Source organism: Sapajus apella, unplaced genomic scaffold (assembly GCF_009761245.1).
Source record: "Sapajus apella isolate SASKATOON/1434 unplaced genomic scaffold, GSC_monkey_1.0 scaffold6, whole genome shotgun sequence".
Taxonomy (NCBI): domain Eukaryota; kingdom Metazoa; phylum Chordata; class Mammalia; order Primates; family Cebidae; genus Sapajus; species Sapajus apella.
This window is the reverse complement of record NW_022436946.1, coordinates 15,866,266-15,890,153: the sequence shown is the minus strand read 5'-3', so window position 1 is coordinate 15,890,153 and position 23,888 is coordinate 15,866,266. Positions and strand designations below refer to the sequence as shown.

At 45.3% G+C, this 23,888-nt stretch overlaps 1 protein-coding gene across 4 annotated transcripts in view; it reads right to left on the bottom strand.

Moving 5' to 3' along the window:
- Positions 1-3,909: 3,909 nt before the first annotated feature.
- The window catches only part of SGK1 (serum/glucocorticoid regulated kinase 1), a 147,017-nt gene continuing 127,038 nt past the window's right edge, over positions 3,910-23,888 (bottom strand). Inside the window, exons 1-12 of one of the 4 annotated variants that reach the window (XM_032274726.1) lie at positions 12,004-12,229; positions 9,194-9,269; positions 8,689-8,764; positions 8,160-8,264; positions 7,972-8,055; positions 7,721-7,852; positions 7,359-7,471; positions 6,896-7,019; positions 6,353-6,448; positions 5,711-5,866; positions 5,514-5,603; positions 3,910-5,122 (exon numbers count right to left, since the gene is read on the bottom strand). In XM_032274726.1, the coding sequence (XP_032130617.1) occupies positions 4,955-5,122; positions 5,514-5,603; positions 5,711-5,866; positions 6,353-6,448; positions 6,896-7,019; positions 7,359-7,471; positions 7,721-7,852; positions 7,972-8,055; positions 8,160-8,264; positions 8,689-8,764; positions 9,194-9,269; positions 12,004-12,037 (1,254 nt within the window). In that variant the 5' untranslated portion in view covers positions 12,038-12,229 and the 3' untranslated portion in view covers positions 3,910-4,954. Of the gene's footprint in view, positions 5,123-5,513; positions 5,604-5,710; positions 5,867-6,352; positions 6,449-6,895; positions 7,020-7,358; positions 7,472-7,720; positions 7,853-7,971; positions 8,056-8,159; positions 8,265-8,688; positions 8,765-9,193; positions 9,270-9,415; positions 9,627-10,229; positions 10,678-12,003; positions 12,230-23,888 lie in introns of those variants that run through there. The other 3 variants (XM_032274723.1, XM_032274725.1, XM_032274724.1) reach the window with 3 other exon arrangements.

Below are 23,888 nucleotides of genomic sequence, written 5' to 3'. Positions count from 1 at the left end.
TTCTGGGGTAGCTGGGATTACCAGCACCCACAGGCAACCACAACCACGCTCAGCTAATTTTTTTGTTTTTAGTAGAGACTGGGTTTCACTATGTTGGCTAGGCTGGTCTCGGACTCCCGGCTGCTAGCGGTCCGCCTGCCTTGGCCTCCCGAAGTGCTAGAATTACAGGTGTGAGCTGCCGCACCCGGCCACCATGCTAATTTCTTTATTCATTTTCCTATAGGTGGACATTTTGAGTGGTTCCCATTTTGGGACCATCTTGAATAGTATTACTGTGAACACTATTGACAATTTTTTATTGCATATATGTGCACTCTTTGCGGTCTGTACCATGAAAGAAAACTATTGGGCCACAAGGTATAGCTATCTTCATCTTTAGTAGATACTGCCAAGCAGTTTTCCAAAATGGTGCACAAATTTATATGCCCACTGCAATGTATGTTTTTGCAGCTGCTTCTCATCTTCATCAATCACTGATAGTGTCTGTAACTGTAAATTTTCCCTCTCTCTCCTTCTCCATCCCCCTCTCTTTGCCTAGCATGACATCTAGAAGGTATCTTTGTAAAAGTCCAATGAATTAACAAATGGATGACTAGCAAGCACACAGCTGTTTGCTTCTGTACTCTTGTCACATCTGAGGCAGGATAAAGTAACGGCTACAAGCATAGGCTTTGGGCCAGATTGACATGATTTGACTTTCTTTTTTTTTTTTTTTTTGGGACGGAGTTTCGCTCTTGTTACCCAGGCTGGAGTGCAATGGCGCGATCTCGGCTCACCGCAAACTCCGCCTCCTGGGTTCAGGCAATTCTCCTGCCTCAGCCTCCTGAGTAGCTGGGATTACAGGCACGCGCCGCCATGCCCAGCTAATTTTTTGTATTTTTAGTAGAGACGGGGTTTCACCATGTTGACCAGAATGGTCTCGATCTCTTGACCTCGTGATCCACCCGCCTCGGCCTCCCAAAGTGCTGGGATTACAGGCTTGAGCCACCGCGCCCGGCCCTTTATGATTTGACTTTCAATCCCACCACTTACTGACCAGCTAATGACCGTTCTGTGCTAGTTTCTTTACTTTTGACATCACAGAGTTGTTATGAAGATTAAACACCTGAGTCCAAAATACTTAGAACAGCCGGCCACGGCGGCTTACGCCTGTTTCCCAGCACTTGGGAGTTCAAGACCAGCCTGGGCAACATGGTGAAACCACACCTCTGCAAAAAATACAAAAAAAAAAAAAAAAAATTAGTCAGGCATGGTGGCACATGCTGGTAGTCCCAGCTACTTGGGAGGCTGAGGTGGCAGGGTCACCTTACTCCAGGAGGTTGAGGCTGCTGAGAGTCATGAGTATACCACTGTACTCCAGATGATAGAGACAGATGCTATAGACCCTATCTCAAAAACAAACAAACAAACAAACAAAAACAAATTTAGAACAATGTCTGACACATAGTAAGAGCTCAGTGAAATTAGCTATTACTATTACAATCCAGTTCTCAGGACCTGCATCCCATTAGAGTTCCTAGAATTGGTTAGGAAGAATCTTAGGGCCTCCACTTAGCAAAGCCTGCTCTAGGCACCCGACCCCACAGAGAACCTCTGGACTTCTGATGTTCCCTTTACCCTTCGTTCACCTCCTGTCACATATTAAGGGTAGGTAGATGCCCTGTCTCCCCAAGTGGATGGCAAATTCTGTAAGGACAGTGGCTGACTTGTTCTTTTTGGTAGCAGCGGTTTTAGAGTCATATTTTAGCTTATGAGAATCTTAGCTGAATGCGTTCCCGCAAACCCATATTGAGTAGACCTACAGCTGGTCCAATCAATTGTCACGCTCAAAGGCAGGCTGGCTGGGACTCCGGGAATGTGCTGGCAGGGATATGCCCCACTCCCTTAGGTAAAAGATACCTCTGCACACACATTATTTGACAGCACAGTGCTTAGTAAATATTTGTCCTGTGTTTATTGATCTCTTGTTCTTTAACTTCCCTGTTCTCGCCTTGTTCTCTTCCCACCCACCTGTGCTTGATGTCATCTCCCATCTGGGTGACAATGCCTGGGTCTCCTCTGGCACCTTTTCATTCTAGAGAAACACAATTCAGATCTTCTACAGCGATGGACTACAATCTAATAAACCAGACTTCAAGCCTCAAAAAAAAAAAAAAAAAAAAAAATGCTTTGTAACTCGTGACTGGCCCATCTGAGTTATCTATAATTAGACTGCAGGTTCCTCAGCCTGCTTGAACTGTGTTCAGATAAAAATGAGATTTAAGCACTTTTTGTTCAAGGAGGAATTCATAACTGTTATTGAGAATGAGAATGAGTGGGAATATGCAATCAGTCTCTCTGTTAGAGCTGGCAATCTTTACTAGGAAAATACGTGCTTTGAACTCTTCTTTGTCAACTGGGTTTGGTAGGGAACTTAATACGTAGCTAATGCCTGTAGAGTAGAGCAGAAAGTCAACTGCAGAGCATGACCCGTGACCCACCTTGAGCAAGAAGTGATCGACTCTCTTTCATCTTATCCTTCTCTGGATTATGGGAGAAGAACTCTGTTATCTCCGAACCTGTTTGGCTTTTGGAAACCTGGTAGGGTAGGAGAGAGGGACTGAGGGAAAGTGAGGCAAGACCCAAGAGCCAAGGATAAGAGGAAAGAAGCTCACAGCTTTCCCTTGGGGAAATCCCTGTGCAAACCGGAAGGGCAGGGTAGCACAGGTGCAGCAGGCTTAGAGGGTGCTTGTGCAATTAAGGCAGCAGCAAGATTCACTGTTTGAGGACTCCCTGATTATTTGTTAGGTCTTTGTGTGGAAGGCCTAGAAGAGTGAAAAAATCCAAAGCCTTTGGATTCGAGATCTCCTATGATGGTGCCACCTTGCTTTCTCCCGCACAGCATATTCACAGTGGGGTGAGTTCTAGGAGTGGGCTCTGCCACGCAGCCCCAGAGCCTGCTGGGCCCTTAGGGTGCTAGGTAGACACTGGCTTAAGAGGTTTCAGTCCAAGCCAGGGATGAGCTCCTCCCAGGTCCCTTTTCTGATCCCACGCTGGACTTGGGTCAACTGAAACTGTAAGTCCAGCCAGGTCAGCTTTTTTGGAAAATATCCACTTACTTAAAACATTCTCCCCAGCACTTTAGGAAGCTGAGGCAGGTGAATCACTTGAGGCCAGGGGTTCAAGACCAGCCTAGCCCACATGGTGAAACTCCGTCTCTACTAAAATACAATTAGCCAGGCATGGTGGTGCACGGCTGTAGTCCCAGCTACTCAGGAGGCTGAGGTGGTGGAATCCCTTGAACCTGGGAGGTGGAGGCTGCAGTGAACCAGGATCACACCACTGCACTCCAGCCTGGGCGACAGAAATGTGTCTTAAAAAAAATTCTCAGCCTCTTGGGTGGCATTCTCCTAAACTTACAGACTGTTTCTCAATTTCCATCTCAACAAACTGCTTCAAGCCTGCCTTCTTCATTAGGTTTTGTAAGGGCACAGAGTTGCCTGCTTTGTCCTGAGCACTCACTCAGAATAGAGCCCGGTCCAGAGTAGGCTTTCAAATATCAAATATTTCTGGAAAGAATGACGTATTACTGAAGACAAGACAAACGACAGGACAAACAGTCCAATTTCACAGGACGGGCAATAAATACAGGAAGCATTACTTCAGAGCTATCCTTGCAAGATGAGTAAATTGAAAAGGATGTCTTTAAATGGATTTACAATGACAGACAGACACCATAAAATGCTTCTAGAAAGGCCTGGAATCTAGGTTGGCTTTAAGACCATCTTACACTCCCCTGGAGTCAGAAAACACTGCTGCTGGTAGCAAACCACTAAGCTGGAAATTACAGCAGGATTTTCATGATTCCCAATTTTAAACTAACCCATGATTGCCCCCTTCACCAAAACATACAAAATAACACATGACACAATATATGTAGTTTTCAAGGTTTTATTGCAAACCAAAATCGGTTTATCACACACAAAAAAAGTTGTGTGATAGGATAAAGGATTGTACATATTATAACCATGTTAATTACAGTACATTAAAATGGTGGTTTACATTACAAATAAGCCTGTAAGTTTAAATATACTAGTGTTATAACCCAATGTACAGACTCTTTATACAATACATACAATTACCAGGAATGCCAAAAAAAAAAAAAAAAAAAAAAAAACATAAATAATGCCCATTTTACAGGTGACATTTTAAACAATGAAAAACACCAACGGCTCTGACTGACAACTGGGGCATTGGTCCATAAAAACCCTTTCTAAAAATAGAAATATTTGTAGCAGCAATGCTTTCTTTAAGCATCTGAATACAAGTCATTGCAAGACCATTTCAATAAATTTTAGTTATTAACCATATCTTACAAAAAAAGTCTACACATAAATTTATCTTCCAAATATGGAAGAAACAAACAATGTCCCACGTTGTAGTGTCCTGCAAGTGTCACATTGATGCTTATAACAAAATCCATCTGCGATCAGGCATACCACACTCACACGACTGTTCACACAGCATGTCCACAAGGAAAAAATAAAGAACTGAAACACTCTGCGATAGGAAAAGCTTTGGAGCTAACACAATCTCTTCGGAAAAGGCACATTTCATAATACTCATCATCACAGCCCAGAGAGACCTGCAGGAGATCGTTCCGAGAGAACAGCGTCCGCCTTCTTTCTCAAGAAACTCCTGCATCTGTCTGCCTAAGGCGGCACTCTAATGCTCGTTTCAGAGATAGCACCACGTTGGGAGGAAGAATAAAAATGAAAACCTCATGAGCTCACTGAGGAGGATGTGCTCTTCGAAAAGCTTCCAGCAAACAGTGTGCAATAAGATTGCTAAGCTTCCAGAGATGTGCAAATTCTCTTGTAAGGAGATGTCCTGTCGGCTGGCGGCTCCACCAAAAGGCTAACTAAAACATTCAGAAACACACATCAAATCCATTAGAACCAAACCCTAACCATGTTCAGAGGAAGGAGTCCGTGGGAGGCGCGTAGGAAAAGCCTAGGAAAGCCTCGGCAGCTTCCTTGACGCTGGCTGTGACGAGGATGCTGTCGGGGGACTTGCCAATGGAGTTGGGGACAGGCTCTTCGGTAAACTCAGGGTCAAAGTGCCGCAGGTCGTTGGGTCCGCTCTGTGACGGGAAGGAAAAAACACTGTTGCCAAGAACTCATGCAGGACACAGGACAGGGCAATCGTGGCCAGACTTTAAATTCCAAGTTTAAGCCTGACATCAACTTCCATAATCACCCATTTCAAGCACACACTCTCAAAAGGCTACACATATTTTAAACAGAAGACTAATGTTCACTTTTTGCCTTTTGATACTTTTAATTGATACATGTGTTTAAAAATTATGGAAGCCTTGTTGGGACATACAAATGTACTTTTTCTGTAGGTAAAATAATGGGTTTATGGAGAAAACATCTGCCAATTTATTCCTTCCTCCCCTCCCCCAGGCAATTCTGAATTAAAAGAAATGTTCTTTTGGCTTCCCTATACTTAGAAGAGAGACAGATACTCACCACATTTGGGTTAAAAGGGGGCGTAATCTTCTTATTAATGAGATCATCCCAGTTAATTAGGGAGAAGAAGACATGACTCTTAATCTCCATCTGTTGGTAAGAAACCCAAGATTCATTTAGACAGGTGCATTCAGTAAGGGCAGGGAGGTCCAGTGCCTGTCCCAGCCGGCCCAGGAGAGCAGGAAAACATCACTCACAAAGTCATCCTTGGCCCCGAGCCGCTTAGTCCTGTCCTTCTGCAGGAGGCTCTCCAGGAGGTGTCTTGCGGAATTTGTAATATTTGGTTTCAACTGGAGGGGCTTGTTCAGAATGTTGTCATACATCTCAGCTGTGTTTCGGCTATAAAAAGGAGGCTGAAAGAAGAAGAAAATTACTTTAGACTTAATTGAAGTTTTGGATAGCATATATTACCCACAGAGAAAAAGATGTAAACTGCAATAAATGTGATGCTGGATTTGAGGCTCCCCCCAACTCGATGTGTTCTTTTCCCTTGCTATCTAAGTGTCTACTTTGCAACCATTATTGGGGTGTGTGTGTGTGTGTGTGTGTGTGTGTGTGTGTGTGTGTAGGGTGAGGGGATAGATAAGCGGTAGTTTTTTTTTTTTTTTTTTTTTTTTACCACCACACAGGTTAAGTGTTGTCCTATCTAGTGAAATGTGAAATGCACAAAATAACTAGTTAAGTGATTATTCTTATGAAATAGAAAATAACCAATATGCCTCTTAGCTGCTTTTGATAAGCCTACTGATAAGGGTAAGACACATGGCCAAGCATGAGCTGTGCTAAGACAATATTCTAAACAGCAGGTGGTGTTTCATGATTCCCAATGCACCACTCACCAGGCCATAAAGCATCTCATACAAGACGGCTCCCAGACACCACCAGTCCACGGTCCTGTCATAAGGCTGCTTATGAAGCACCTCAGGTGCGAGATACTGAAAGACAGAACAGAGAAATGGAGTTCAGAACCTGAGAATGCATTCTGCACCCACAGATTTAGTTTGAAAAGGCTGAGAGACCCAGAGCCAGCTTGGAGGATACACATCTTTAGATTACCTCCTGATAAAACTGCTGGACTTCTAGAGGGTCATTGGCTACCTTTGTATACTGATATTTAGGAAACTGCTGGGCACTCAGCATATCTTATTTGGGGATTTAGAAAACTTTTGGAATGCAGATCTTACAGCTAGTTTTCAGTAAAGCCACAGAAGGCCTTGGGATTTCTCATGCTACATCAAACAGCAAATGTATTTTATTTGCATTGAATTGTACTAAGAAATCTGAGAGGAGTTTACTCTTTTGGGAGTTAAAGACATGATTGATTGCACATCTCTCTCCTGGAAGGCGGGGGCAAAATAGGCACCAAACCAAATAGCGCCTACCTCCGGTGTGCCACAGAAGGTGGAAGTCGTGCTGTTGTGTTCAATGTTCTCCTTGCAGAGTCCAAAGTCAGTAAGGACAATGTGTCCCTGTGAATCTAGCAAAATATTCTCTGGTTTTAAGTCTCTGCAAAAAAGTGGAGAGAGAAGTCGTTGCAAGTTAATTTCCCTTAATAAGATATCCTCTAAAGTAACTGCTCAAGGTATTAGAAGCATTTTAGGTTCACTGTAGTTCTATAGTGAAGAAAAAAGGGAGGCCTTGTTCTGCTGATCTATTCTGGATTAGGCACAATCCTACTTGGCCGGTTCCCCAGTGGCATGAAGTCAAGCCAGCTCACATGCTAGGGGATCTGGTTTTAGGCAAACAAGTTGCACATAAACACAGATTATTTTAAGGTCCTATCAAAGAGCCAGTGCTACAGTCTCCTTTACACCAAGCAGGTAGCCTTAGAGCTGTCCGGCTCACCTATAAACGATGTGCAGTGAGTGCAGGTAGCCCAAGGCACTGGCTATTTCCGCAGCATAGAAACGAGCCCGTGGTTCCAGGAAGCAGCGTTCCCGCTGGAGATGGTAGAACAGCTGCAGGAGACAGACAGAGTCAGTCTGGGTTGCAAATGCATTTAAGTAGTTTTGACATACACAGCAAAAGCACAACTGCAGAAAGTAGACCCCAAGTAATCTATAACTACTTAAATCTGACATGTTGAAGGAAATGTTAATTCTGGTAACTTTCCCCCCACCAAGTAGCTTTGAAAACTTTCTTCTCAAACTAAAACAAAGCAGCTTGTGCAGAGACACTAAGAGTTGACTTCTATTCCCCCTGCTCACCTCTCCACCATTAATGTAGTCCAGGACAAAATACAATTTGTCAGCAGTCTGGAAAGAGAAGTGAAGGCCCACCAGGAAAGGGTGTTTCACGTTCTTCAACAGAACATTCCGCTCCGACATAATATGCTTCTCCTAGGAAAACGCCAATTCAGATTTAGTGGCAAATATCGACCTGGCACCAAAATTCCAAGGTCAAGATTATTCAAGTTGTGTCTACCTCCAATGCCAACCCCATCCAGCACACCTCATACCTCTTTCTTTTTCAGGATTGCTTTCTTCTGTAAAACTTTGACTGCATAGAACACTTCTTCTGCCTTGTGTCTTGCTAGAAGAACCTGAAATTCAAATTTTAAAAAATTATTTTTCTATCCTCATCCAGGGAGAATGTAAAATGAATGCATGAAGGAGTATATCAAAACATCTTCAGATCTGAAATTACCTTTCCAAAACTGCCCTTGCCAATCACTTTCAGGAAGTGAAAATCGGATGGTTTAGCATGAGGATTGGACGAGGGACCAAGGTTGATTTGCTGAGAAGGACTTGGCTAGAAAAACAGAAGGATTTTTTTTTTAATATCATTGCTTTAAGGGAAGACATCTATAATACACACAATGTAGAAGAGGCTACATCTACAAATGACTGAGGCAAATGACCGTACATCTATAAACATTCAAAACTGCATCACAAGCCATTTCAGATGAGTATGGAAACTGTACACAATCATGTTGTTTCAGACAGATAAAACATTTTAATAAAATATGCTTTTTAAAATCCCAAGAAAAAATACCATCAACTAATAGTCTAACTCAATACTTAAATGTTTGCTATCACTTGTTATGCCATAAAGTAATGAAGCATTCTTGCCTTGATACTAATCTCTGGAAATGCTATTTTAATCCATCAATGTAGGAATACTAACTGAACTCCCTTAGTTCTCCAGAGATGCACTGCACATAGAGAATACTTACTGGAGGAGAAGGGTTGGCATTCATAAGCTCAGGCTCCTGAGGTTGGGAGATTTTCAAGATGGACTGAACGTCAGGGCTGCAGGGAATAAAAGTGATGATTTAGAATACAGCTCGCCACTAGGGGGCACACTAACATCACTAGTGAATTTCTGGCTCTACTGACTTCTACCCGGATAATTCAGTGTTTAAACTGAAAACACACCAATACACTGCGACTCAGTTAAAGAAAATACTAAACCCTGTTAAATACAGAAATAAGGATTGTTGTCCATGGAGAAAGGGCGTGAATTTAGCAGATACGAACCATCTATCTTACAACTCCAAGTCAAATCAGCAAATTAACTTTAATGTTTAAAATGTGTCAAACATATTAGAATTTAAGGAGAAGAGATCCCCACCCCAGAAAAAGTCTTCGCCTTCCCGATAAACGCAGTAAGGAGTGTCACTGCTGGTAAATTCCACCTATAGTAGTCATTCTTATTTCCTGAAATCCCGTAAAACTTACTGTTTGCATGCATAGGAGTTATTGGCAATCTTCTGAATAAAGTCGTTCAAGCCCATCCTCCTCTGCTTCATGAAAGCTGTGGATTAAGGAAGAGAAATAAAGAAACGTTTAGACGGCTTCATAACGTCCGGCGCCACATAACACTAATCTGATCCGGGGCTTTCAAAAAATGTCCACTTTGCGTCTCCTGGAACCGAAGTCTCGCCTGATTCCTGCACTCACCGATGAGAATTGCCACCATGCCCCTCATCCTGGAGTAAGTGAGGGTGCCCTTAGCAGCCTCGGTTTTCACCGTCATCACCACCGCGGAGAGACCAAGGCACGCTAGCGCCAGGAGACCCGCTCGGCGTCTGCGGCGCTGAGATGCACGCTCGGCCTTATAAGCAAGGCGCCGCCGCGGGGCGGGGCCTGCGCGACCATTTAAAGCGGCCCCGCCCTCCTTCCCCGCCCCGGCCGCCTCCCGGTTTGCCGGCAGCGTCGCTGCCCGCGGCGGGCGGTTCTGTCCCCATTGAGAGGGCAAGCCCGGGCGGGGGTGGGGGCAGGAGGACCGCCCGGGGAGGGCCTGGCACGGGGCCGTTATCGGCCTCCATCGGCCCCGGAGGCGGGAGCGAGGGAACGCGCCGGCGGAGGGCGCGGGGAGGGCCGGAGAGCCCGGGGTAGTTTTCCACCTCGCTTTTATTCCGCCGCCCGAGGAAGCCGGGGTCGCAGCGCCGAAGCGCTTCCCGACGGGTGCGCGGCGGCCACGGTGGCTTCGCTCACCCGCTCCCTGCAGGTTCCCTCTTGGCGGCCTGGCGCCGTCCGGCGACCGGACCCCCACCCTCCTCCCGAGCCCGAGCCGGCGGCGCGCGCCACCCGCCGGGGTTATCTCTGGGGCGCGGGGCGGCGCGCGCGACCTCGCCTGCCGGGTCCGCCCGCCCCAGCCGCCCCCGCCGCCGGGACCCCGGCCCCCCAGCACTCCGGCGAAAGCCGGCCCGGGCCGCCGAGCCCGCTCTCGGGAAGTGAGCCAGGTCCCCAGCGGGCCGACGGCGGCGCTTACCCAGTCCACTCAGCAGGAAGGACTCACTCCTTTTCTGCGCCTCGGCCCTCTTTTTGTGGCGGGGCCGCAGCAGGGACTCGAGCCGGGCCCTGGCCAGCGCGCCCTGCATCTCCCCCATGGGCAGCGGGCGGCGGGGCGCGCAGCGGCGAGAGCGACCGGCGAGCACTGACGTTTCCTTGAAGGAGCCGCCGTGACTCAGGCCGGGCAAGATTTCCTGCCCCAAGTCCCAAAACAAACAAATGGCCCTTGTGCACGGTCGGGTCGCTTCCGAAAACGCCTTTTTTGTGCTTTTGGCCAAAACCAAGCAAGGCTGAAAAATCCCAGAACTTGGAAGAGGAGGAAGGAAGGAAAGAAAGAGGGAAGGGGGGGGGAGGGAGAGGTCAGGAATGTGGAGGGGAGGGGGCGGAAATAAAAGTCGTCTCTGCACCAGAGGAAAAAAAAAGCACAATCTGCATTTCACTTTTTTTTCTGAAGTAATCTCTGAGAACATTTTGTCCGTTCCGCATGTAATTTTTTTCCCTTGCATTTTTAATCTCTGCCATGCCAAGAACACGTGAGGAGGTAACAAGTGAAGGGAGCGGTAGCTTTGCCGGGGGGCCGACCTGGCGTGACCCAGGCATCCTCGATTCCCCTAGCGGGCCTGCTCCTCTCGCGTTCTTCCACCTGAAAACCCTGCAGGTCATGATACACGGTCTAAAAACCGTCCCTACCCGTCCTTGGGTTTAACTCAACGCTGCCCCAGGGCTCGTCTTAGTTTTGCCACCTCCGTCTTTCGAGTCCCACATAAACTGACTTTATTCTGAAAGATTAGCCGGGTATCTCCGCTGCAGAAGACAGGGAAGGAAGGGAAGCTGGAGGCGGCGGCCCGGGCTCTGCCGGTGCCTTCCAGTAACCCCGCGGCTGGGGGGTGTCTGGGAGCCGCAGCTTGGCCGCCGGCGCGGGGACGCGCGCCAGTGCTGGCTGGGAAGCCGCGAGCACAGGGACGGGGCTGGAGCGGGCGGACAGTTACAAGTTACCACTATTTGCAGGGCCAGGTACCTGGCGCTCGCTGGTGCTGTCTGCGGTGGCTGCCCTGCCATGAACTCTTGCTGCCAAGGGCTCTGCCATTTTAAAGTTGCCTACTGGATCTGGCATAGTCCCGAAATACCAGCTGTCAAACCAAGAATAGCATGTGAACGCCTTTTCCTTGGTCTTGGGCAGGAGTTTGTTTTGCAGGCACAACCACCCCGCTTGCCCTAAAGTGATCTCTAGTCTCAACTGCTTCTCGGTTAGCTTTGTTGCAACCGTCCCAAACTGAGAGAAGGGAAACACACATTCTTTCTCCTGGAGTCTGGCTGGGAAATTTTGCTCCGTGCCCACACTTTTAAAAAGCACTTAAACTAGTACCTGAAATTGACACGCCAACCTAAAGCAATGTTTAGGCAATTTCAAATCACAGCAACTGGCCCATGTCTGCTTCCTCTTGCACAGAATCTTCATAGAATATGACTTCGTTACTGCCAATGCCACCCATGTCATGTCCCAGCATTCAACTAGCCTAGACCAGCCTAGCCCTGCTCCCACCTGGTTCCTTCCCCTCTTGAGAGGGCAAATTTTCTCAGACTGCCCAGAAACATCAACCTGCACACAGACTTTTGCATGTTTGTTTTAAAAAATAATTAAGAAACCTACAACCAAAGACGCTCTCCTACACCGCACCTTATGTGCCTTCCCCATGCCAAGTAACCCCAAATCCTCCAAGGCATCTGCAAAATATAGTACTGTAAGTACTAACCTTTTAAAGGGGATTTTTTAGTTTCATCTTTCATTCTTCGTGTTGCTCAGGAATATGCAGGTTGGGGATTACTTCTGGAGGCTGGCAATAGAGCTCAGTTATGGCTGGAGTAAGCCTCCCTGCATATGCCTCTGATAAGCTGGAAGCTCTGAGACGACATGAGAGGCGGCTGTCCCTGTTCTGTTATGAACCCCACTTTATATCAAGGCAATTTAAATACAGGAAGGGAGCAAGCTGCAAAGTTCAACACTGGGCCATTTATTTTCCCCATTGCAACATCACTCAGAAAATTACAGTCATCAGCGTCCTAGCTTTATTACACCCCCAGCACGACACACAAGAGATGTAACTCAACTGATGATCATCACAAATCAGTCCAGAAAAAATTCAAAACACATGCACAGGGTTGATTTTCTCAAAGAGGCTCTGTGGCATGCATTCCAGGAGGAACGTGGAATTCAAGTTGGAGGACTCTACGCGGAATAGAGAAGAGATGCAACCATATGATTTGTGGTTGGAAAAGAAAGGGAACGTCTGATGTGCTCCTTCCTCCCCCTACCCCAGTGTTCAGCACTTGGAGACGGATGGTCGGCTAAACTTATCATTTAACTGAGAGAATCAAGTTGTTGAGACTGGCTTTTCTTCCAACCGGATACCTGATGGGTGGAGCAGGCGCCCCCTGTTCTGTCCCAGCAACCTACTAAGACTTCCGAACAGGAAAGTGACACACGGCGGAGGGGTGCTTCGGGGGAAGGGGAGACGGGGGAGCTGTGTGTGATGCGCGCCTGTTAGCACTGCACAGGCTTTAGGTTGCCTTGTGGCTGCTATTCAAATGCTTGATCTGTCCTTCCTTCCTGTCGCCAGCCTCTTTCTTTGGTCCAGATAGTCCTCCCACCGGGAGGAATCCGGCCCCTTTCCTCTTACTCTCTGGTGGCGAAGTGGTCAGAGTTGCCTCTGCGAACTCCGCTTGTAAATGCAACCTAGAGGGCGATCGAGTTCTCTGGGAGAACTTGTTCCATATACCCGACTTCCCCCACTTGTCTCCTGAGGTTCTATTGGTCCAGAGAATTTCTCTACAATACCTTGTGCAGACAGAAAATACAGACAGGTTGATATGAGATAGGCTAATTACCTCCCCACTCCTCCAAGCGAACTGTCTCACATTTATGTCTCGGTGCTGGGAAAACTGTAATCAAACCCTCAGATGAAAATGATTGACCAAAATAAAAAGTTTGCACTGAAACTAAACATTTCCCAGTATATACTCATTTTAATGCTTCAGAAATTTTTTTTTTCGCTCTTTTATTTTATTTCTCTATAGTCTGATGGACTACAAATGCTAAAACCTGAGAACTGCACAAAGATACGACTTTTTCCATTTAATTTAAAAGGCTTACAAATTACTGATACTTCTCAACATATTAGAGAAAATATTTTGAAAAATATTTTTATAAGGACTTAACTACATTCCACTCTTAGATAACTTCTTAAATATGTCAGCTTTAATGGTCATGATTCCCCATGTATGTTATCGTCCATTGATAAGACAATATAATTGTTTCATATTGTTCAAAGTACCATCAATTTCAGAACAATCCTATGCAAAGTTTAAGTTCCTGCACTTTTTGATTCATTGTTTGATGCAAATAGAAACCTTTCCCTGGAACACCCTCAAAAAAGCACATAGAAATACCAGAAAACATAATCATTATAATTATAGAAAACATAATTATTACTCTAGAGAGAAACGGAATAGATCAGTTTTTGTTGAAGGTTGTCAGCAAAGGCATATCTTTTTTTTTTTTTTTTTTACAATATTCATCCAATAGAAAATGATGATGACAAATGAGTTACTTCATGATAGCTATTACAGACAAGTCACTAGTAATGGTGGTTATTTAGATGTCCATAGACACAGGTTCTATAGTATTTATTATCTACCATATTCATAATTGTCAAAATTGATATGCGTAAAGATAAGAATGTGATATAGTAGAGAACTAAGAGAACAATATCTATAATCATAGTGTTAAAAGTTATTAAGACCCACAAAACTAATTACTTATTGCAGGGCTTATTATTTTTTCCAAGACAGAGGTGATAATATTCTACACTCATCCCTTCTAGAAAGCAAACCCACACGAAAGCTTATGGGAGGGTAGGAGCATGATTTGGTGGTAGCTTTTTTATGTCATTCAGGGGATAAAGTAAAGAGAAGAAGCCAGCGGGAGCCCTTGACATGGGAAGAATGAGAAGCTTTTCTTTTTTTTTTTTTGAGCTGGAGTTTCACTCTGTTGTCCAGGTTCTCGTACAGCGGTGCAGTCAGAGCTCACCGCAGCCTCACCTCCTGGGCTCAAGTGATCTTCCCACCTCAGGCCTGAGTAGCTGGGACCACAGGCACATGCCACCACGTCTAGTTAATGTTTTTATGTTTTGTAGACACATGGTCTCACTATGTTGCCCAGGCTGGTCTTGAACTCCTGGGCTCAAGTGATCCTCCTGCCTCAGCCTCCCAAAGTGCTGGGATTATAAGTGTGAGTCACTGTGCGTTACCTGAGGAATGAGAAGCCAGATAGCAATAAACCAACAGATCTTTCTGAGGCTGAAAACTTACCCATCTTCATCTTGGCAATGTTGTCAATGCCTGATTTAGCATAACCCAATGAATGTTTAAAAAATAAAAAAATAAAAAAAAAATCACCAGCTAGAATGCAATATAATATGTAAGGAATAGCATGTATGTGACAACTTTATATTTGGTTCTCAGGATTGACCTGGAAAATGATGTCCAGGTAACTTTCCATAGTATTATGGGAAATGATTCATTGGTCTGAATAGAAGAGTAAATTGGAAAATTTTGTAAGTCAACATTTAATACTATTGGTAAACTCAAGAGGAATGTGGTGGCCAGGTGCAAGGGCTCATGCCTACAATCCCAGCACTTTGGGAGGCTGAGGCAGGAGGATCATTTGAGCCCAGGAGTTTGAGACCAGCCTGGGCAACATAGCAAGACCCTGTCTCTACAAAAAATACAAAAATTATCCAGGCATGGTGGTACAACTGTAGTCCCAGTTACTTGGGAGGTTGACGTGGAAGAATCGCTTGAGCCCAGGAGGTTGGAGGTTTCGGTGAGCCAAGATCTTGCCACTGCACTCCAGCCAGGGCAACAAAGTGAGATCCTACCTCAAAAAAAAAAAAAAAAAAAATGACTGTGACCTTACGGAAAGCCTTGTATATTATTGGCATATCTTTACTGTTAGGCATTTGCATTTTAAAAGGCCACTGGTCAACTGAAAAAAATTAATTTGCAATGATCAAATGTCAAGCATTCAAACAAGAAATAGGCCCGAGAGCTTTGGGGTGAGAGGCCCACATCTGGCCTGGTCGGCCTCCTCCCGCTTCATTCTCTCCAAGGTAAACCTGCGTGGGCATCTACTTCCCCTGCAAGTCTGGCAGCTGGAATTCTTCTTAGGACACACGTGTTAAAGTTGTAACAGACATGATGACAATATAAAGGGCTCTCTTTCACCCCCACTTTATTTACAAAGGGCCAATAGTAAATAAGAAGTCTGGATTTCTATAACTCGATCAAGACAGTTGAAGGTGAAAAACAAAACAAAAAAGAAGTCTGAATTTCTGGTGGACATCTTTTGTCACACTGAAGTGAAACCTGAAAGCTTTAATTTGCTCAGTACAAATCTCTGCCCAGGTCTCTCCCATTTCTTTTTTTTTTTTTGAGATAGTCTTGCACTGTCACCCAGGCTGGAGTGCAGTGGTATGATCTCAGCTTACTGCAGCCTCTGCCTCCCAGGTTCAAGTGATTCTCCTGCCTCAGCCTCCCAAGTAGCTGGGATTACAGGCACATGCCACCACGCCCAGCTAATTTTAGTATTTTTGGTAGAAACAGGGATTCACCATGTTGGTCAGGCTGGTCTCAAACTCCTGACCTCAAGTGATCCCTAAACCTTGGCCTCCCAAAATGCTGGGATTACAGGCATGAGCCACCATGCCCAGTCTAAACCTCTCCTAGTTCTGAGCCTATAATCAACCTAGAAGGAAGCAACAGAAATAAACTCAGGCCACCCCTAAGGACTGTTTCCTGTAAATACTCCATGCGATTGTAACAACAAAAGATACATGTAATAATAACGAGCAATGGAAAAACCAGCTATGGGGATGTCAGTCTAGTTGGTGACAACTGAGGCTTGTTACCTGTGAGTTTTTGTTTTTGTTTTGAGATGGAGTCTTACTCCATCACCCAGGCTGGAGTGCAGTGGCACAATCTTGGATTACTGCTACCTCTGCCTCCCAGGTTCAAGCAATTCTCATGTCTCAGCCTCCCAAGTAGCTAGGATTACCGGTGGGTGTCATCACATGCAGCTAATTTTCGTATGTTTAGTAGAGACAGGGTTTTACTATGTTACCTAGGCTGGTCTCAAACTCCTGAGCTCAAGTGATCCACCCTCCTCAGCTTCCCAAAGTGCTGACATTACAGGCGTGAGCTACCACGCCTAGCCATATCTATGAGATTTTAGATAAGGTATTCTCTAACCCTTCATCCTGTCATCTGTAGAGTGGGGAGAGTTGTACTTGCCTCATATAAATTGTGAAAATTAATGGAAATAGGCTGGGCGTGGTGGCTCACACCTGTAATCCTAGAACTATGGGAGGCCAAGGCTGGCGGATCACTTGAGGTCAAGAGTTTGAGCCCAGCCGGGCCAACATGGTGAAATCCTGTCTCTACTAAAAATATAAAAATTAACCGGAAATTACTTGAACCTGGGAGGCAGAGGTTGCACTGAACCGAGATCATGCCACTGCACTCCAGCCTGGGGAACAGAGCAAGACTCTGTCTAAAAAAAAGAAAAAATGGAAATAAAGAATTTAGTAGCGCCTCTCTCACACTGAAGTTTCAAGCAGAAAATACGATCTGTTTATTCGCTAGCCCCACCCCACGCACATCACAAGTACAAACAGAACGCTGTTGCACTGTGCAAAGCGCTCCAACACATCAAAACAATGCATCAAGCGATTATGGGCTGTGAGTCAGGCACTTGCACAGCATGGCCACTTAATCCGCTGCACCAAGGCGAGGCCTATGTGATGGGATTCCGTGAAAGGCCTGAACCATTATCCACTTAGCTCTTCTAGCCTCCCCTCCTCCATTCTGTCTCCCCACAGACAGTGCTCCTCAATGTGCTGTGTCAAGGAATGAAATGCATGATTACTGAATAAAGTCTTGTTTACCAAGTGTTTGCAGTGAAGACTGAAGTTTAGCGTGGAAAAGTGGAGAGCAAATCAAAACTAACTCGAGAAAGTCTGTACTTGCTCAAGGAAACAACAGAAGGCAAATACAGGCCTATTGAGAGGGTGGAGTCATTGAAAGAAGATCAGAGGCCAGCCAGTGCTTAGCGTGCCTTTTCTAGGTCAATAAGCTTATCCTGCAGGAATGAGAAGGGGAACAAGATCCAACTGAACCTGGCCTCTGTTATTTTTAATCACTCAGATCTCTGTGGCGCACCTGGTTCATGTATTGATTTATTATTGATGAACATATTTTGGGGTAACGTGGTGTTCTGAAACATGTAAACAATTTATAATCATAAAATTAGAATAATTGGGATATGCATCTTCTCAAACATCTCATTTATCTTTTCTTCGTGTTGAGAACATGCCAGTTCTTCCCTTGTAGCTATTTTGAAATATACAATAAACTATTGTTAACTCTACTTTCCCTACTGCCATGTTGAATGCTAGAACTTACTCCACCTATCTAGCTGTATCTTTGTGCCCATTACTGTGAATGGGTTCTTGGCGGGCACTGTGCTAAGCCCTGGACCTAACAAGGATGTCACGATGGGTGGCGCTGCTGGACTCAGGGAAGGCATGGGCTATATTTTGTTAAACGGAACTGCACTTTCCCAAAAGCAAAGGTGAGCTTATAATTCTAATTCTCCTCAGGCCCAGCTATGCCTTAATGTCCTTAAAGTCCAGCCTTGGGCATGTTTGATCATTTAGATTATCTAGTTTTTCAAGTGAGGAATGAGCTAGAAAGTCTTCTGCAACTCTGATATTGTACAGTTATATGATGTCTGGGAAAAAATAAACCCAAAGGAACTTCTGGAGGCCCAGAACTACTCTCCTGGTATGGTTTCCTATAATAATGCCCCCACCCAGCTACTCCTTTAGAAGAATCTATCCCCTCACAACCCACCCGCAATGGATCCTTCAGTCAGGAATTTGTGTGCTTAGTTATTTAATTTAAATCTCAGGTGTGCCGGGTGCAGTGGCTCACGCCTGTAATCCCAGCACTTTGGGAGGCAGAGGCGGCCGGATCATGAGGTTAGGAGTTCAAGATCAGCCTGACCGACATGGTGAAATCCCATCTCTACTAAAAACACAAAAAAATTAGCCGGGAGTGGTGGTGTGTGACTGTAATCTCAACTACTCAGGAGACTAAGGCAGGAGAATCGCTTGAACCTGGGAGGCAGGGATTGCAGTGAGCTGAGATCACACCACTGTACTCCAGCCTGGGGGACAGAGCAAGATTCCATCTAAAAAAAAATAAAATAATAAAAATAAAATAAATACTAGATAAATAAATCTCAGGTGTTTCACTGGATCTTGAGTTCCTTAAAGGCCAGGCAGCACAATCTGTGTCTCTCACCTGCCTAACGTTCTCTCATCAGGTCGCTGCCTGCCGCTCTGACCTCTCCTCCCTTCCCCTTCCTTCCAGGTTTGCACCACTCTGGTGCTCTCCATCCCCTTTGCAGGCCAAGCTAGTGTCTGCCCAAGGGACTTTGTCTTTGCTGTGCCCTCCACCTGGAATGCTTTCCTCCTCATGCTCACGTGGCTGGCTCCTCCTTGTTATTCAGATCTCCTACTAAATATCACTTACAGTGACACAGTGGATCAAAAGCAGCCAGCAGCTGGCCATTCTTTGTCATTTACTCCATTTCAACTATCTGCATGTTAGTTTTATTATGTGACTTTTTCTTGGGTTTATTGTTGGTTTACCCAACTAGAAAGTAGTCTCTGTGAGACAGTGATATCATGTTTGTTTGTTTAAGACAGCGTCTTGCTCTTTCCCTCAGTCTGGAGTGCAGTGGTGCAATCACGGCTCACCACAACCTCCACCTCCCAGGCTCAAGCAATCCTCCCATCTCAGCCTCTCGAGTAGCTGGGACCACAGGTGCACGCCGCCATGCCTAGTTCATATTTTGTATTTTTTGTAGAGATGAGGTCTCGCTTTGTTAGCCAGGCTGGTCTTGAACTCCTGGGCTCAAGTGACCCACCCGCCTAAGCCTCCCAAAGTGCTGGGATTATAGGCATGAGCCACCGTCTGCCACTGGAATGATTACCTATATTATTTGCCACATTATCCCTGGTGCCCAGGAGACGGCCTAGCCCACAGGAAGTGCTTGAGAAATAAAATGCTTTCATGATGGTTTGCGTTGTTAAACCTTCTCTATGGATGATATCATATGAATTTGGCTTATAGAAAATTATGCAGTTGTAACCTGTTTTACTTTTGTCGTCCAACCAGCTTTCCTCAAGAACTTTAGAAACGTTCCTCCTGCCAGGGGACGACACAGTCAACTCACAGAGTGTTTTCTTCCTCTCTTGCAACCACGCAGTTCTCCATAATTTTTGTATTGCCAGAAACCCTGAATGAATATTTAGCACAAACCCCTTCTACTTTATATCCCTTTACATTCTCAAAATAGCCTTCTCTACACAATGATAAGGACTTGATAAAAGGGCTCCTATGTGCCAGCCTGGACAAAGGAGTCATAAAGCCATAGTAGAATAGCCATCAGGTTGTCAGAAATGGCAAAAGCCACAGCACATGTGCAAATGGTGCAAATGCTCAGTGCCAAGTTAAGATTCAGAGCTATACTTTCCTATCTCTATGATTATGTGTGTGTGTAATAGAGTTTCGAGAGAGACAAAGCCAATAAGATATCTCTAGAGAGAGAGAGAGAGAGAGATGGAAAAAGAGAAAGAGAAGAGAGGAGATGTATTAGAAGAACTGGCTCATACAATTATGAAAGCTGAGAAGTCCCATGGCAGGCTGTCTGCGAGCTGGAGACCCTGGGATGCCACTAGCATGGCTCAGTCCAAGTCTGAAGACATGAGACTCTGGGGGCTGCTGGTGTGAGTCCTAGTGTCCAAAGGCCAAAGGCTGGAGAACCTGAAGTCCAAAGGCAGGAGAAGCAGCGTGTAACCCAGCTCCAGGAGAGTGAGTGACCTATCCGCAGTTCTATCTAGGCCCCAGGCGATTGGACACTACCCCCTGCACACCCCCCTCGCTGCCCCCTACATTGCTGAGGGTGGGTCTTTTTCTACTTAGTCCACTCAGACTGACACATCAATCTCCTTTAGAGGCACCCTCAAGGGCACACCCCAAAATAATGCTTTACTGGTTCTCTATGTATTCCTTAATCCAGTCAAGCTGCTGTCACTTAAAATTAACCATCACAAGTTCACCCCTTGTCAACTTGACAGCCACACACATATCTTTGTATCACACTTAATTTCCAAATAAAGACAACAGCATAGTGATAATTCCACCTAATATGATGCACCTGTTCTGTGTACAACCAAAAACATACTAATCCCTTCCCCAGAAAGCAAGGTATAGTCCTTGAGTGATATTTGCTCTCCTGCTGATATACCATAACTTAAACACTATGATATAAAATTAACAATACTTAAATACTGACATAAAGTCAATAAATCTTGTAAATACTGACATAAAGTCAATAAATGTGTTATATGATTAAAAAAAGAGAATGAAAAAGATATTAATATATGAACATAGACACGCAAACATATTCTTAACAAAAAGGGAGGAAATACCACAGTTATAGTGCTTATTTCTGTAACTGTTCATAGCTGGTATTTATAACTACCTTCCTTTACTACCCATTCTGTATTCCCTTTACCTTCAGCAAGAACCTCAGCTGATTGTGGTTCTTTATGTGGCAGGTGACCCAAACCGACATTTCTGAAGTGTCTGGGCCATTCATAGTCTTGCTTGGATTGAGTTGTAATTTCTCAATGACCTTAATCAAAGGACATGGTAATATTAAGAGACATCCAAAGGAATCTCCTGTATTTCAGACATACACTTTTTTTTTTTTTTTGAGAGAGAGAGAGTCCTGCTCTGTCTCCCAGGCTGGAGTACAATGGGGCAATTTCAGCTCACTGCAACCTCCACTTCCTGGGTTCAAGCGATTCTCCTGCCTCAGCCACCCAAGTAGCTGGGATTACAGGTGCCTGTCACCATGCCCAGCTAATTTTCTTTTCTTCTTTTTTTTTTTTTTCTTAAGACGGGGTTTCACCATGTTGGTCAGGCTGGTCTTGAACTCCCGACCTCAGGTGATCTGCCCTCCTTGGCCTCCAAAGTGCTTAGATTACAGGCGTGAGCCACTGTGCCCAGCCAATGCCCGGCTAATTTTTATATTTTAGTAGAGACAGGGTTTCACTATGTAGGTCAAGCTGGTCTCGAACTCCTGACCTCAAATGATCCGCCCGACTTGGCCTCCCAAAGTGCTGGGATTACAGGCGGAAGCCACCGTGCCCGGCAAACATACACTTCTGTATCTTTATTGTGGAGTAGTAGTATCATTTCTCCCTAGCAGTTTGAATCAGTTACCCCAGCCAACATCATAACTCCCTTCTTAGCCATTTGATTCAGAGTAATGAGGATCCCAAAGTGGCTGGGTGGTAGTCTTAATTTCAGTTCAATAGAATCATTGTTGTGTCTCCGTATGCACTCCTCCCTCTGGAACTTAGACCTCCAGCCCAGCAGATCATAAAGTCATGAGAACAGAAAGCAAAAAGTTTCCAATGGGTCACTAAGGGGAATAGTGAGTGGTGCCACTCCCATTTCCACCCCTTGATTCCTGGACCTGTGGATCCTGGCTATGGGAGAAGCAGCACCGTACACTGGATGCTGATTCAGAGAAGAATCAGCACTGTGACTTCAACAGGCCATTACATCATTCATTCTGTTAAGCCAGCTGCTCCAGGATGAAGGGAAATATGGTTAAGACCAACGAATTCCAGGAGCATAGGCCCATTGCTGCATCTCTTTGGCTATAAAACAAGTACTTCTTGATCAGAAGCAGTGCTATGCCGTGTCTGTGTGGAATACCATGACAGGAAATAAGGCATTCTATACATCTATAGATGGTCGCTTTGGCAGATGCATTGTGTTCAAGGAAGGCAAATCCATATCCAGAATAAATGTCTATTGCAGTAAGGACAAAACATTGTCCCTTCTGTGATGGAAGCTGTCCAGTATAGGCAACCTGCGACCAGGTGGCTGGAAGATCACCCTGGGGAATGGTGCCATATCAGAGGCTCAGTGTTCATTTCTGCTGCTGGTAGACTGGGCACTCAGCAGTGGCCGTAGCCAGGTCGGCCTTAGTGAATGGACGTCCATGTTGCCGAATCCATGCATAACCTTCATCCTTGCCACCACGGCTACTGTGTTTATGAGCTCACTGGATGACAAGGGTGGTCGGGGAAAGAGGCTGACTTGTATTCACAGAATGGGTCATCTTATCCACTTGATTATTGTTATTATTATTGAGAAAGAGTCTCGCTCTGTCACCCAGGCTGGAGTACAATGGCACGATCTCGGCTCACTGCAACCTCTGCCTCCTGGGTTCAAGCAATTCTCTTGCCTCAGCCTCCTGAGAAGCTGGGATTACAGGTGCACGCCATCACACCCAGCTAATTTTTTTTAGTAGAGACTGGGTTTCACCGTGTTGGTCAGGCTGGTCTCAAACTCTTGGCCTCAGGTGATCCACCTGCCTCAGTCTCCCAAAGTGCTGGGATTACAGGTGTGAGCCACGGCGCCCAGTCTATCCACTTAATTATTAAAATACCCTTCTACTGAGGTCACCCTTTGGTGAGAATTCATGCAGACACAAATATCTTTACTTTTTTTTTTTTTTTTTTGGTGCTCACTCAAAGAGGTCTATTCACAGATCGCTTTCCCAAATTTGTCACCAATTTTCCAATCATGTTCCTTTCAAGTCTCTGATCATCCAGACAAACCATTTGGCCACAGCCCATAAACTGGTAAATAATCACATATCTGGCATTTTTCCTTACAAGCAAAATGAACAACCAGTTGCTTGAAGTTCTGCTTACTAGGAGGATATCTTTTCAGCACTGTTCTTCAGGGACCTGCCCGAAAGAGACCATAGTGCTGCAGCTGTCCACTTGTGTGATTTTGTGATTTTATATATATAGGTGTATACATGGATATATACATGCATGATAGATAGTATCAGTAACTCAGTGGTGTTGCCCATAGCACGACGGTGTGACACACAGGCTTCACCTCACACAGAGACGTCAAAAGCAATGATCCACCAACTTCATACTTAGCAATAAACACTAAGATTTTTATTTCTTGAGGATTCCACACCTTCATTTGCTGCTTTCTTAGGACAGATTTCAGATCCACTAAACCCGGACAACTTTTTTTTTTTTTCTTTGATTCAGGGTCTTGCTCTGTCACCCAGACTGGAGTGCAGGGGTGTGATCACAGCTCACTGCAGCCTCCACCTCCTGGGCTCAAGTCATCCTCCCACTTCAGCCTCCTGAGTATCCGGGGTTATGAGTACATGCCACTGTGCCTAGCTAATTTTTTTTTTTGAGACAGGGTCTCCCTGTGTTGCCCAGGCTGGTCTCAAGCTCCTGGGCTCAAACAATCCTCCCACCTTGGTCTCCCAAAGTGCTAGGACCACAGGTGTGAGCCACTCATGCAACCCAGACACTTTATAAAACTATTCATTTCTCAGTTGTGATTATAAAATCTGTTTAACAAATAAGATTAGTTATCCCCAAAGGATTGTTTGATG